Genomic DNA, 14,458 nt, shown 5'->3' with positions numbered 1-14,458 from the left:
CTTTACAAAGCGGGTGGAGAGCCCACCTCGCCTAGTCTTTTTTTTTAATTTTTTTTATTAGTTTATTTGAGGCAAATTGATGACTGGCTGGGAAGCATGATCTTTTTTTTATTTTTTATTTAATATATTTTTTTGATTTTTTTTACAGAGAGGAAAGGAGAGGGATAGAGAGTTAGAAACATCAATGAGAATCATCGATCAGCTGCCTCTTGTACATCCCCTACTGGGGATGTGCCCGCAACCAAGGTACGTGCCCTTGACCGGAATCGAACCCGGGACCTTTCAGCCCACAGGCTGATGCTCTATCCACCAAGCCAAACCGGTTTCGGCCTCCTCTAGTCTTTACAACACTCCGTGGGAGGAAGTTAATTGCCTCCATTTACAGCTGAAGAGCGGGGATCAGAACCCACATCCGCGGCCCGAGGCTAAACCTGCGGGACGGGCGGAGCGGGGCTCGGAGCAAACCCTGCCCGGTCTGCACTGGCCTCTGGCCTGCGCAGCTCGGCCGCGCTGAGGCAGTGCGCACGCGCGCCGGCGCCTCCTCCCAGGCGTGCGGACTACAACCCCCAGGATGCACCGGGCACGGCGACCTCGCAGAGCCCTTTTCAAACCGGCCAATGGCTGCGCGCGGCGCTCCCACCGCGCCGCGTTTAAATCCGGGCGGAGGCGTGTGTTTCGGGGCGTCGCAGCGGATACAGGTGGGGGTCCTGGGGGGCCGGGGCTGGGGCGCGGGCCGGGCGTGGGAGGTCCCGCGCATGCTCGTCGGGACTTTGGCAACCGAAGCCCCGCAGCCCTGTCGGCCGGCTTTGGTTCCGTTGCCGCCGAGTGTCCGGCCTGGCTCGGACCCGCGCCACCCCCGCAGCCGCCGGCGTGGAGGTGCGCGGCCTGGGGGCGGGGGCGTCGCGGAGCGTCTGTCCGCGCTGCCAGGCGCACGCTGCTGGGCGTCCCCGAGCGGAGGACCCGGGCCTGGGCCCGGCCCTGCTCACTTACCTGTCCCCCTCCTCCTTTCTCCCCCTCCTCCCTCCTCCTCCTCCCTCCTCTCCTGCCCCCTCCTCCCTGCTCCCCTGCCCCCCTCCTCCCTGCTCCCCTGCCCCCTTCCTCCCTCCTCCCTTGCCCCCTCCTCCCTCCTCCCCTGCCCCCCTCCTCCCTCCTCTCCTGCCCCCCTCCTCCCTGCTCCCCTGCCCCCCTCCTCCCTGCTCCCCTGCCCCCTTCCTCCCTCCTCCCCTGCCCCCTCCTCCCTCCTCTCCTGCCCCCTCCTCCCTCCTCTCCTGCCCCCTCCTCCCTGCTCCCCTGCCCCCTTCTTCCCTCCTCCCCTGCCCCCTCCTCCCTCCTCTCCTGTCCCCCTCCTCCCTCCTCCCCTGCCCCCCTCCTCTCCTGCCCCCTCCTCCCTGCTCACCTGCCCCCCTCCTCCCTCCTCACCTGTCCCCCTCCTCCCTCCTCCCCTGCCCCCCTCCTCCCTGCCCCCTTGCCCCCCTCCTCCCTGCTCACCTGCCCCCCTCCTCCCTGCAGACAGCCTTGCTGGTAGCTCCGGGCATGGAAGGAGGCAGAGGCAGAGGCGGCAGTGACGGGCTACCAGCCGGCCAGGCCGGAGGAGCGGAGACGGAGGCTCCCAGGAAGGAGGGTACGTCCTGGTCCCTGGGGCGCGTGGCTGGGGGCTCAGTGGGAGACGGTTGAAGAATCCTCCCGTGAGAACTGAATATTCATGAGGTGCTCCCTGTCATCGAGGAGTTGGCCTCTGTCCACCTTATTATTGTTTTTGAAATCTCCACCCGAGGACCAGCGCGTGTCACTGTTCTCCGTGTCCCCTCGGGCTGCGCTGCCACTGCCTCCCTGCGAGGGGGCTGCGGTCCTGCTGCCAGAGCTGCTGCAGCGGACCCGGGCGGACACTGCGGGAGGGCGGTCCTGGGCCGAGGGCGGGCGCCTGCGTTTTGGGGGTGCTGCCGGACCCCGTGGTGACACACCCTCTTTCCCGCAGCCAGCCTGGCGGGGAGTGGGATTTCACGCTGACTTTATTTTCATCACTTTTAGTTTTTGGAGGGAGGCTGAACTGGCATAGGTCTAAGAACACATTCTATTCCCATACGCTTTCTTTTTTATGTCTTTCTTTTTATTTTTATTCCCATACGCTTTCCCTGTCCATGCTCTCTGTCCGTCTTCCCGCCCGTTGTGGATCGCCTTCTTAGCGAGTGCAGGCCCGCTCAGGAGCCGGCCCTTCGTGACGGGAGTGCAGATACGCTTGTCCCTGTGTGGTCTCTCAGCGTGGCCGTGGTGGCGTGTGCAGGCGGAGGTGTGAGGCCTTTCACGTATTGGATTGGCAGCCTCTCCTGTGTGGCTTCCAGCTGGTGCCACAGCCCGCCACACTTCATGTTTTATTTATACCTTTGACTTATTTGAACTTTGTCCTGGTGTGATGTGAAGTGTGGATCAAATGTCACATTATTTCCCCCCACAACTCAGTACCCTTCACTGAACAATTCATTTTCTCCTTTATTTGGCCATTGGAGGCCCGGTGCATGAAATTTGTGCACGGGCAGGGCTGTGTCCCTCAGCCCACCCTGCACTTTCTCCAGTCTGGGACCCCTCAAGGGATGCCCGACTGACCCGCTGAGATTGGGCCTAAACGGGCAGTCAGACATCCCTTTCACAATCCAGGACTGCTGGCTCCCAACTGCTCACCTGCCTGATCACCCCCTAACCACTGCCTATCTGCCCGATCAATGCCTAACTGCTCCCCTGCCAGCCTGATTACCCCTAACTGTCCTCCCTTGCCAGCCTGGTCACCCACAGTTGCCCTCCCCTGCAGGCCTGGTTGCCCCCAACTACCCTCCCCTGCTGGCCATCTTGTGGCAACCATGTTTGACCATGCAGTGGTAGCCAGCCATCTTGTGTATTGAAGTGATGGTCAATTTGCATATTTTCTCTTTATTATATAGGATGTTACTTTTATGATACACTAAGTGTTTTTTATATTCATCTTGTCTACTTCTTGCTAAGGCTTCCTCATAGGTATTTTGTATTTCTTGCTGATGCTGTAAATGGGGTCTTTTCTCCCATATATTTTCTTCTAACTATGAAAGCCATTGGCTGCTGTGTGGCGCAGTCGGTTGCAGTATCGTTCCCATACACCAGCAAGGTCGTGAGTTCGATTCCCAGTCAGGGCACATGCCCAGGCTTCGGGTTTGATCCCCAGTGAGAGCACTTACGGGAGACAACCAATCAATGTTTCTCACATCAGTAAAACATATCCTCGGGTGACGATTGAAGAAAAAATGCTAAATAACAAAATACTACTACACTGTTTTCTAGAAAATTATCCATTTCAGTCAAATCCTTGTTTATGTGCATAGAGTTGAACAAATTAGCCTATGAGTCTTTTAATATCCTCTCTGGTTCGTTTTGTTTCTTCGTGCGTTTTCGTTTTTACCTTTCCCTTGATTGGGTGGTTAGGACTAATTAAGTGGACTAATTTGAGACTAATTAGGATATTAGTATATTTTAGACTAGAGGCCCAGGACACAGATTCGTGCAGAGGTGGGGTCCCTCAGCCTGGCCTGCGCCCTCTTGCAATCCAGGACCCTGTCGGACTGTCCTGTGGGGATCGGGCCGAATCCGGCAGTCTGCCGTCCCCGAGGGATGTGGCAGTGCCGAAGCAGCAGGCGGCCGGGGGGGGCCCTCGCCGCTGACCCCCGCTGTCCTGCTGCACCACCGCTGCCTCCGCCGAGGCCCCGCCCTCGGCTGCGCTCACCAGCCATGACCCCGCTTCCGGCTGAGCTGCCAGGCGGGCAGCTCCTGTGTTGAGCATCTGCCCCTGGTGGTCAGTGCACGTCGTAGCGGCTGGTTGTTGGGAGAGATTTTACGGTTTTGCTGAGCATGCTGCATTATCAGGGACCGGTAGGGCAGACGCTGCGAAGTCCTGTGTGGCTCTGAGTGAAGCATCAGTGCAGTGCACTTGGCGAGGGTCTGGCTGTGTCCTGGCCCTCTCGGGACAGTGGGGGACCTTTGTTGTCTCTGAGGAGCTCACAGCCTCGCTGGGGCCGCAGGAAGGAGGGTCTGGGGACTTTTACGGAACGGGAGGCGGAGCCCCGGGGAGGGGGAAGGGGAGGAGCACGAGGTCCCCCAAGAGGGACCGGCCCAGCGCCTGTGCTGTGCGGAGTCGGGCTCAGACGCACGGGCTCTGGAGGTGCCGGGGGCAGTGTGGGCTGGGGGTCCGGAGGGCCTCCGGGAAGAGGGCGGCAGCAGATCCGTCCACTCGGAGTCCCGGAGCGCTGGAACCACGCGGAACGGGTTTCCGAGGGGAACGGCCGTCGGGGTTGGGAGCGGGCTTTCCTGGAAGCTGTCCTGTGGCTGACGCTGCCTGGCCAGCCAGGGGGCCGCAGGGGCGGCGTGCGGTCAGACCAGGCCGAAACCCAGGCTGCGCCTTTGGGCCCGCTCGGCAACACGGAAGAGCTGTTTTAAAAAGAAAATGGGGAAAAAGTACGGTGACCTGAGCCGCTGTGGGAAGGCGACGGTAAAAAGCGGTGGGCAGCGGCGCTTCGGGGGGTTTGTCCTCGTGTGGGCGGCGGGAGCCCTTCCCGAGATAACGGTGACCCTGCCCCCAGGCGTCCTCCTCCTGGCCGACGAGATGTTCGACTTCGACCTCTCGCTGTCGTCTCTCAGGTAAGAGCCGGGCCTCCCCCTCGCCGCGGGCGGACCTCGCAGGGACGCCTCCCGCGCGACCGGGTCCCTCACGGCCCTCCCTCCGACAGCGCCAGCGAGGACGACGAGGTGCTCTCCGGGCCCGCCCCCGGGGGCCCCCGCTGGAGCCCGCTGGCCGGGGAGGCGTTCGTGGAGGTGTGCCGGGAGGCGCGCCTGCTGGCCCTGCGGATCGGGAGCCGCGGCCGGAGCGCGCCCGCGCCGGGGCCCGAGGCAGGGGGCCGGGGCGGGGAGCGCTTCATCCAGGAGTCCCGGCTGAAGACGCTCCTGTTGGAGACGGAGAGCGGGACCAGGAAGAGCCCCGGCTCGCTGAAGAGGGAGACCTACTGCCTGACGGACAGCCCCGCGGCCGCGGGCCCCCCGCCCTCCCCACGGCCGGCTCTGCCCGCGGAGCCCAGCCCCGCGCCCCCTCCGCGCCCCGCCGTCCCTCAGAGGAAGGGCCTCAGCAGGCTGCCGCCGCCCCGCGCCGCCTCTGCCCGGGGAAGGGGCCTGCACGCCGCGGAGAAGGTGGGCACCGCCGTGGGCACCGCCGTGGGCACCGCCGCCCCACTGGTCTGGCCTGTTCTCCCCGCGGTGCAGCCCCGGGGGGCGGGGGGCGGGGGGCGGGGGGCGGGGGCGGAGCAGGGTCTGCAGGGACAGGCAGGGGCCCTGTGCCTGGCAAACACCTCCTCCGAAAGCCTGGCTGGCACCTTTTCTTTTACTTTGTTACAACACTGGACGTCCACCCACTGGGGCATACGTTTACGTTAACAAGCAACTTCCAGAAACCCCCGTGGGATGGCCCCGCGCCCTCCTCATTGTGACTCCGTTCCGATGGCTCCTCGGGGGAGTCAGCAGCGGGCTGTCAGGGAGGTGGCAGCGGACGGGTGCCTGTGGGTGCCGTCCTGGCAGCTTGAGGGGCAGCAGGGAAGGTGGGGTCGGGTGACACTGCTTCCAGGTCCAGCCTGCGGGGGCTGTGGGCCGGGGCGGGCTTCTCTCTGAGGAGCGGCCTGCGCCTGGCCCTCTGCCCCCCCGCCCCGGCCAGGCCCGGAGCACGGACGCTGAGGTTAGCGGTTCAGGTGAAGCAGGCGCCTCGCCAGGGCCCAGACACCCCTTCCTGCTCCACGCACACCTGCACCACACGACCCCTGTCCACCCCGGGGGCGGCTGCAGCGCCCGCTGGGCCTGGCCCAGGGGCGGAGGGGTGCCTGCGGTGGTGCTGAGCGAAGCCTGGGTGTGCACTTCGTTAACCGCCTGCTCTCACACCCCGTGGCCTCACAGCCTCCGAAAGAGAAGCCAGCCAGTCCTTCCAGGGTGAAAGCCCCAGGCGAGCAGGAACCCCACGGGGACAGGCCCCCCAACAAGGCCAGGGCGGCCCGGGACGCCCCCACCCTGCCAGCCAGCGGCAGCCACTTGGTCCAGGGCAAGCGATCGCTCCCTGCTCCCAGCAAGGTGGGTGGCGGGGCTGTGGCCTCGGGGCCTGAGTGGGGAGGGTGGCAGGGCAGTGGCCTCGGGGCCTGAGTGGGGAGGGTGGCAGGGCTGTGGCCTCGGGGCCTGAGTGGGGAGGGTGGCAGGGCAGTGGTGGCGGGGCCTGAGCGGGAGGAGTGAGGGCTGTGGGGGAGCGAGGGCAGTGTGCTGTGTGGGGGCCTGTCTCTGAATTACAATGAGGAGAGGGGGCTGGAGGGGGTGCCCGGGAGGCAGTGGTGAAATGCAGAGAGCAGGCCGGCGCCCCGAGGGGCCTGGCCTCTGCCCCGGAGCTGTGCGGGCAGGAGGTCGCCTCCCTGGCACCGAGGGCCTGACCCGGGGCTGCTCCCGCGGCCCTCATGGCGCCCGGCGGGACGGCGGGGGCGTCTGTGTCTGCGGCCCGGGCTCTCGCAGGCCTGGCCTCGCCGTCCCTGCTGCCCGCTGCTCCTCGCGGCTGCTTGCTCGTCCGCCCCACGCTGGGCCGCGGCATTTGACCTCTGGGCCTGGGGGGCCCCGTGTCCACGTCCCAGCCCCTCCCCACGGCGGCTGAGGCCAGGCCCGCGTGCTGCTCGGCCTCGCTCTGCTCTAATTGCAGGTGATGATTATTCAGTGGTTAAAGTTTAATTAAATTAAATTTTAAACGAGCAGCAGCTAAGGAGGTTGTTGATGGCTTTGACGTCTTGTTCCAGCTGGGGCTGAAGAAGACGCAGCTGAGGCCGCCGGGCTGCGCCGTGGCCCCCGCACGCCAGCCCTGCGCCCGGGGGTCCGTGTCCGGCCTGAGCGCCCGCCCCTGCGCCTCTGCGGCCGCCGGCAGAGGTAAGGCGGCAGACGCTCTGCGGCCACGGCTGGCCTGCGAGTGCTGGCTTCTCTCTGAGGCAGGAGACGGTCAGGGTCCCTGCCCTCGGGGTGCTTCCCCTCCCCAGGGAGAGGGCATTGCAGTTTGGGGGTGCAGCCGTCCCAAAGGGGTGAGTGCGGGTGCCTGAGGGCAGCGGGGGAGGTCAGGGTGAGGGTGGAAGGCCCCTCCCACTCCTGGAGGAAGGTGGAGCCGGGCTGCCCCCTGGTGGTGCGGGCAGGCCCCTGGAGGCGGAGGAAAGGCTGGTCTGGGGGATGGCACCCCTCCCGTCTGTGCTGTGCGGACTGCTGCTCGCCTGGCGCAGTGGGACTGCACAGAGCGTGGGAGTGGAGCTGACCGGGTGGGGATTGCGGGAACCTAAGTTGTTTCCCTGTCTTGAGGGCTGAGGGGAGATGCCTCCCCCTGCTGTTCTGTGGGCGTCAGCATGGGAGGCGCGGGACACGGGTTAGGGCGGGCGGGTGTCAGCACTTCTGGGGAAGGCCGGGCGACTGCCTGGGGCTCTGTTCACAGCAGAACCCTGCGGCCCAACTCAGACCCCGGAGTGTGGGGGCGGCCGGAGGCGGGACCCGGAGTGTGGGGGCGGCCGGAGGCGGGACCCGGAGTGTGGGGCGGCCCAACCCGGACCCCGGAGTGTGGGGGCGGCTGGAGGCGGGACCCCGGAGTGTGGGGGCGGCCCAACCCGGACCCCGGAGTGTGGGGGCAGCCGGAGGCGGGACCCCGGAGTGTGGGGCGGCCGGAGGCGGGACCCCCGAGTGTGGGGCGGCCGGAGCCGAGCAGCCTCAGCACGGTGGGCCCAGGGCAGGGCGGCTCGGCCCCGAGGGGTGAGGCGGAGGGCAGGCCGGAAGTGAGAGCCTCCCGCGTGCCCGGGAGGGGAGAGGGAACACGGCCGGGCACGCCAGGAGCTGCCCCGACACCGACACCGTCCTCCATGCCACTGGCAGTGCAGGGAGAGGGTCCGAGGCCGACCCGGGGAGGGCGAGAGGCGGGAGATCGGGGCCCAGGAAGCTTCGGAAGAGAAGCCGGGACGGGACGGTCACGCTGGGCAGCCAGGGCCCCGGGGTGGGGTCGGGAGGGGCCCCCGGCTTCCTTCCGCCGGCCAGCGCGGCTCTGGGCACCCGGAGCCCGGGGGCCCGCTCCCGGGGGACCGCTCGGAGCAGCTGAAGGTGCCTGTCCGTCCGTTTGCTGAGGCAGCAGGTGCCGGGGGAACACACGGGACCCAACGCCAGTGCGAGGCGCCGCCCGAGAGGCGGCCGGCCGGAGGGTGGGTCTGGTTCACGGGGAGACGGCGTTTTCTGACCACAAACCGGAGGGAGCCTTTGGGCCCAGCACTCGGCCCCGCTCGGCCCCTCCCAGCCCCCCGGCGGGCGGCACTGGACACCGGTGGGCGCGGTGACCTCCGGGTGTATCACCATCTGGAAGGGGGCGGGGAGCCTCACACAGACCGGTCTCCGGGTGTATCACAGCAAGGCCACCGGGCTGCCTCCGGGCGAAAGGGATCATGGGAATGTTTACCGTCAGGCACCGGTTGGGGTGTCCTGACCCCTCGGAGGGATGAGGCTGGGAGGTGGCCCTGGGCGGCCATGCGCCAGCTGACCTTTCCGGCAGACACCTCTGAGGGCCTTGGGCCTGTGACAGGGTGCCACCTGGACACACGCCCCCCTTCCGTGAAGCAGCCTGTGTCACTGTCAGTTAGAATGTCTGCCCGGGCTGTTGGCAGCCGAGTGTCTGCGCCCTGGTCTCTGTTCCTGGGGCCCCAGCACTCATCCTACAGCGGGGGGGAAGGGGAGGGTGAACGCAGGGAGGCTCGGCCCCTCGGCATCGGCGGGAGCCCCCGAGGCAGCTGGGCTGCCGCATTGGGGAGGGAGAAACCAGGCGTTCTGATGGCACAGACCGGTCTCCGGGTGTACACCATCCCAGAAGGGGGCGGTGAGCCCTCACACAGACCGGTCTCCAGGTGTATCCCCGGAAGGGGGCGGGGAGCCCTCACACAGACCGGTCTCCAGGTGTATCCCCGGAAGGGGGCGGGGAGCCCTCACACAGACCGGTCTCCAGGTGTATCCCCGGAAGGGGGCGGGGAGCCCTCACACAGACCGGTCTCCGGGTGTATCACCATCTGGAAGGGGGCGGGGAGCCTCACACAGACCGGTCTCCGGGTGTACACCATCTGGAAGGGGGCGGGGAGCCTCACACAGACCGGTCTCCGGGTGTATCACCATCTGGAAGGGGGTGGGGAGCCCTCACACAGACCGGTCTCCGGGTGTATCACCATCTGGAAGGGGGCTGTGAGCCTCACACAGACCGGTCTCCGGGTGTATCACCGGAAGGGGGCTGTGAGCCTCACACAGACCGGTCTCCGGGTGTACACCATCTGGAAGGGGGCGGGGAGCCTCACACAGACCGGTCTCCGGGTGTACACCATCCCGGAAGGGGGCGGTGAGCCCTCACACAGACCGGTCTCCGGGTGTATCACCATCTGGAAGGGGGGCGGTGAGCCTCACACAGACCGGTCTCCGGGTGTATCACCATCTGGAAGGGGGCGGGGAGCCTCACACAGACTGGTCTCCGGGTGTACACCATCCCGGAAGGGGGCGGGGAGCCTCACACAGACCGGTCTCCGGGTGTATCACCATCTGGAAGGGGGCGGTGAGCCTCACACAGACTGGTCTCCGGGTGTATCACCATCTGGAAGGGGGCGGTGAGCCCTCACACAGACCGGTCTCCGGGTGTACACCATCCCGGAAGGGGGCGGTGAGCCTGGAAAGGCAGCCCCACCCCCTGCCACGGGGAGCAGGAGACGGAGCGGGAAGGGCGTCTGGGGGGCCACTAGCGTTGTGCAGGCAGGTCCGCGTGGTTACTTTGAAAGGTGACCGGGAAAAGCAAAGCAGGAACGGGGGTGGCAGTGCCAAGCTCGGGTCCTGTGTGAGGGCCGGGCCCTGGTGTGAGTGGGTCCTCATTCCATAAAATGTCCGGTAGAACTCCCAGCTGCGTCCTCACTGTCGCTCCCCAGGGCCAGGTCTCTGCCGACACGGCCTTCGGGTGGCGTGGGGCCCGGTGAGCGCTGGCTGAGCCTGCTGGCTGCGGAATGGCCCTCAGCAGCCTGGGCCGCCCTCCCCCGTCTCCTCGTTCGGAAATGGCCCCGACGGTCAGTCCTCACTGGGAAGCGTCCAGGTGGACGTGTGAGGACAGCGTGTGTCCGTGCGTGAGCTGAGTGACTCCCCGAGTTAAACCAGAGGAGCTGAGTGACCCCATCTTTGTCTTCCAGCCAGACCCAGCGTCCCCGCAGACCGTGCCCGGCCTCCAGCCCCCGGCCAGCCGGGCCGCGCCGGAGCCCCCGCCGCCCGGGCGCCCCCCCAGCCGCAGACGCCGGAGCCGGGCGGCGGGAGGCCGAGCCCCCGGCCCAGTCTGTCCAGCTCGCAGCTGCGCGGCCCCGGGAGCGCCCGGCGGGGCTCCCTGCTGATGTCCCAGACGAAGGCCCCGCCCACCCCGCCCAGCCAGTTCAGAGTCCCCGCGTTCCCCGCTGGTGAGTGAGACGCCTCTCAGCGGGTTAAATCGCGGACAGTTACGTGTAAAGCTTGTAACCCGGACTGGGAGCGGGGAAGCCCTGGCCATGGCAGCCTCTGCGGCCCCTCCCGCCGGCGCCCGGCTCGGCTCAGCCCGGCTCGGCGAAGCTGTGGGTGCGCGTCCTCCTCCCGCCTCCGCGCAGCACAGTTCCTCTGCCGCTCGGGAGACGTCTCCGGCACTGTGGTTGTTACACTTTTCCTTTTTAATACATTTTTTATTGATTTCAGAGAGGAAGGGAGCGGGAGATAGAACATCAGTGATGAGCCCTAGCTGGTGCGGCTCAGTGGATAGAACGTTGGCCTGCGGACCAAAGGGTCCCGGGTTCAATTCCGGTTAAGGGCACGTACTTTGGTTTCAGGCTCCTCCCTGGCCCAGGCTCTGGTAAGGGTATGGGCAGGAGGCAACCAATCGATGTGTTTCTCTCTTTCTCTCTCTCTCCACTCTCTAAAAATTAATGGAAAAATATTCTCAGGTGAGGATTAACAAATAAATAAAACATTAAAAAAGAAAAAGAAAAAGAAACATCGGTGATGAGAGAGAATCATTGATCGGCTGCCTCCTGCACGCCCCACACTGGGATCGAGTCCAGGCCTGTGCCCTGACGGAATCGAACCGGGACCTCTGGTTCGCAGGTGGGTGCCCAGCCCCGGAGCCCGGCCGGCGGGCACTACGGGAGGGGACACGCAGGCCAGTGCCTCGCCCGCCCTTGCTTGGGGCTGGGGCTCTGGGCACAGCCTCCTCGCCCGGCTTCTCACAGAGTGGGAGTCAGTGTTATTAGGGTGACTCGTGGGCTGCAGCCTGGGGGTCTCGCTCGGACCCCCACCCGCCTGTCGTCACCGTGACGAGAAGAGCACCCGGAACACACCAGCCGCAGGCCTCACGGCAGCCACGGGGCCTCGAGGTGGCCTGGGGCGTCCGCTCAGGGAAATGAGGACGGCGGGCTGGGGGCTCGCCTGGAGCCGACCCCGTGAGCGGAGTCTGCCTCGTCTTCGCCACGTTCCCCGGCTCCTCCTGCCTGCGGTGGCACCGGGTGGGCAGCGGCAGGCCCCCCTCACCATGTTGGGCCTGGAGCCCTGCCGGGGCGGTGCCGGGGGCTCGTCTGAGCGCCTTCTCGCCCCACCCCCGGCACCTTGGGGAAATGGCCGTGCGGCGAGGGGCCCGGCCAGGCCCGGCCGCCTGACGGGCGGACTGACCGGCCCTCCTCTCCCTCAGGCGACAGCGCGACGCCCAGGCCCGCCGGGGCATGGAGGCCGCAGTCCTGCTCGTCGGCGGGGAGGTAATGACGACGTGACTACAGCGCGGCCCCTGCTCCCTGCGCACAGCGCCCTCCTGCAGCCCCCAGGGTCGTGGGCACGGACTCCCTCTGCGGGCGCTCACCCAGCGCTGGGGGCAGGCGTGGGAACAGGTGCCGGCGAAGCCTCTGTTCCCGTCGGCTCTGGTGGCCTCGGCCCTCTGTCCTGGGGGACCGGCTGCCAGTGGAGGCGGTCGGCTCCGCAGGCGCCTCTGACGGGCCCCGTGCTGCCGGGAGCCGTTCTGTTGAAACGGGACTCCCCTGCGTCCTGTCTTCCAGGGGGGCCCCCAGCACTCCTGCTCGGCACCCCGCGGGGCCGGCCGCCAGGACCCCCGCCAGCACCGCACGCGCGTCCGGCCTGCCCACGCCTGCCAGCCGCCGGCTCTCTAGCCTCCCGCTGCTGACCCCTAACACCGGGCCCAGGACCCGGGCTTCTCCCCTGTGCCTGTCCGCGCGGCCCCTGCCGTCGGAGCCCCCGCGGACGTCAGAGAGGTGAGCGCTGCGGGGAGACGGCGACCTGCCCTGGGGGGGGGGGCAGCGGCCCAGCACCCGCCGCACGGAGGCCCCCTCACGCTTTCCCTCCGCAGAGTGGCGCCCAGGAGCGGGGGCGGCCAGGCCGTGGCCCCCGGCTCCGACGAGTCCTCGGACGGGAGTCTTTCCCCGGCTGTGCCGCAGGCGCTCCGCTTTTCCCCAGAGAAGAGCGAGGCCCCGGTTCCAGAAAGTGCCACCACAGAAATAGCGCTGGACGCGGCCCGGCCCCCCGAGGAGGCGGCCCCCCGAGAGGTGAGGAAACGGACTCCTTGTCTTGGGGCCCCAGAGCCTGCCTGCAAGCCCCGGCCTCTGCTGGCCGGCCTCTGCCGTGTGACCGCGGGCCGGGTCAAAGGCCGGAGGGAGCGGGGTGGCCCTGGCAAGAGGGAGGTGCATGCGGGGTGGAGTGGGAGGGCAGCTCTCCCCGGGCCCCAGCCCGCCCTCCTCCCGGCATCCCACACCGTGAGCACCTGACACAGCCGGCTGGTTCCCGGGTGCCGGGAAGCACAAGCGCCGCCTCGAACCCTGTCTTCTCGAACCCTGTCCCCCGCAGGCTGTCCTCGTGGACGTCCTGCTGGACGTGAGCGTCACTCCAAGCACCAGGTGCCCCCTCGGCGACCCCCCTCTCATCGACGCCCCTCTCATCGACCTGGGCGCCACCCCAGAGGCACCCGTGGCTCTGGGACCTGGAAGCCGGCCTCTGCTCGACCTCCTGGTGAACACCCCGGACACGGACAGGAAACCCGCGGCCAGGCCGCCCCCCGGGGTGGGACAGGTGAGGCGGCGGAGGGCCCAGCTTCGGCCCCTGGTGGTCTCTGGGTTCTGGGTTTGCTCCTCGATTCCCAGACATCACGTGACCCGGGAGTGGCCTTGGAGGCCTCGGAGGGCAGCAGGCCTAGGCCCTCCTCATCCCTGGGCGCCAGGGCTCCAAGTTCACGGCCACGGAGGAATCCTGCCCAGAGTCCGGACCTGGGGGCGGGGGCATAGCTGTGTGAGGGACCAGCGTGCCTCGGTGGGTGGCGTTTGCTCCCACTTCCCAGTGCCCCTCGGGGGTCCGTGCGCCGAGCCAGCTTTATGCCGTGCCGTGGCCCAGGCTCCGTGCGGTCGGGGTGCATGGCTGGGACGGGCTCCGCGCCCTGGACGCCTGCTCACCCCGCTTTCCCTGCAGCTCATCGACCTGTGCTCCCCGCTGATCCAGCTGAGCCCGGAGGCCGACAAGGAGAACGTGGACTCGCCGCTCCTCAAGTTCTGAGCCGAGCCGCCCCACCCGTGCCCGCGGCGCCCACACCGTCCTAGTGGCGCCAGCCCTCCGGCCTGCCCCGTTGTAGAAATTACACGGAGGAAAGTTCCAAACCTCTGGGAATCCCGGGGCCGGGCTGCCCTCACTGCCGCCACTCGGTGAGCTGTCCAGTCAAAAATCCACGTGAACTTTTTGAGTCTTTTTTTAATGTAAAATAGCAAATGACTATTTTATGAACTAAGTGTGCATAAAAGTAAAGTATTCTAGGTTTAACTTAAATTGTAAAATAAGTGAACATAAATTAAAGCATATCTTGGTTTCAAACATACATGTATTTATCGTTCTCATCCATATGCGCGATTTACATCGTCCAAACTTGGAGATGGAGTGAGGCTGCGGAGGGGGTGAGGCGCGGTGCTGGGTGAGGTCCAGCTGGGAACCAGCGAGTGGTCTCACTGGCAGTGGATCTTAAAGGGCCCGCAGAGCAGACGGGGCCCAGAGGGGGCGGTGCGGTGGTGAGAGGGTGAAGGTGGTCAGAGGCACAAACCTCAGTTATTAGAACAGTCCCGGGGACGTAACCAAAAACAAGGGAACGAAATGGGTGTAAATGTATGGATCCGGGCAGCTGAGCGGTCTGCGCTCTCAGTGGGCGCCAGGACTCCGCTGAGCTGGCCGCAGACCTGAGGGGGGTGTGCAGCATGGAGGGGGGCATCCTCCGTAAGAAGGGAGGGCTGGGGGAGGGGGAGCCGTGGAGATGCCGGAGGGGTGTGTTCCTGACGGGACTGGTCCCACGTCACAGACGAAGCAGGCCTGCGGAGGGGCATGCGGGCCGCCGAACCGAGCCCCCTGC

At 66.4% G+C, this 14,458-nt stretch overlaps 1 protein-coding gene across 2 annotated transcripts; it reads left to right on the top strand.

The window, feature by feature from the left end:
- Positions 1–297: 297 nt before the first annotated feature.
- On the top strand, positions 298–13,932 carry GTSE1 (G2 and S-phase expressed 1). Of its 2 annotated transcripts, none has more exons than XM_036420223.2 (12): positions 298–698; positions 1,510–1,621; positions 4,599–4,656; positions 4,746–5,199; positions 5,953–6,123; positions 6,825–6,951; positions 10,251–10,508; positions 11,762–11,825; positions 12,120–12,332; positions 12,428–12,623; positions 12,922–13,143; positions 13,537–13,932. In XM_036420223.2, the coding sequence occupies exons 1-12, from the start codon at positions 618–620 to the stop codon at positions 13,618–13,620; spliced, it is 2,040 nt and encodes a 679-aa protein (XP_036276116.1). In that variant the 5' UTR covers positions 298–617; the 3' UTR covers positions 13,621–13,932. The 2 variants fall into 2 exon arrangements, with proteins under 2 accessions (XP_036276116.1, XP_045431033.1); XM_045575077.1 differs by lacking the exon at positions 298–698 and adding an exon at positions 735–876.
- Positions 13,933–14,458: the final 526 nt, after the last annotated feature.

The sequence above is a fragment of the Pipistrellus kuhlii genome, unplaced genomic scaffold (genome assembly GCF_014108245.1).
Source record: "Pipistrellus kuhlii isolate mPipKuh1 unplaced genomic scaffold, mPipKuh1.p scaffold_m20_p_64, whole genome shotgun sequence".
NCBI lineage: Eukaryota > Metazoa > Chordata > Mammalia > Chiroptera > Vespertilionidae > Pipistrellus > Pipistrellus kuhlii.
This window is presented reverse-complemented; position numbering and strand designations above follow the sequence as displayed.

Coding starts and splice junctions, on each gene's coding strand:
- GTSE1 (XM_036420223.2), top strand. CDS start 618: ATGGCTGCGCGCGGCGCTCCCACCGCGCCGCGTTTAAATCCGGGCGGA. Junction 1,622..4,598: donor GGAGGCTCCCAGGAAGGAGG/GTACGTCCTGGT, acceptor CCCTGCCCCCAG/GCGTCCTCCTCCTGGCCGAC. Junction 10,509..11,761: donor AGTCCCCGCGTTCCCCGCTG/GTGAGTGAGACG, acceptor CCTCTCCCTCAG/GCGACAGCGCGACGCCCAGG.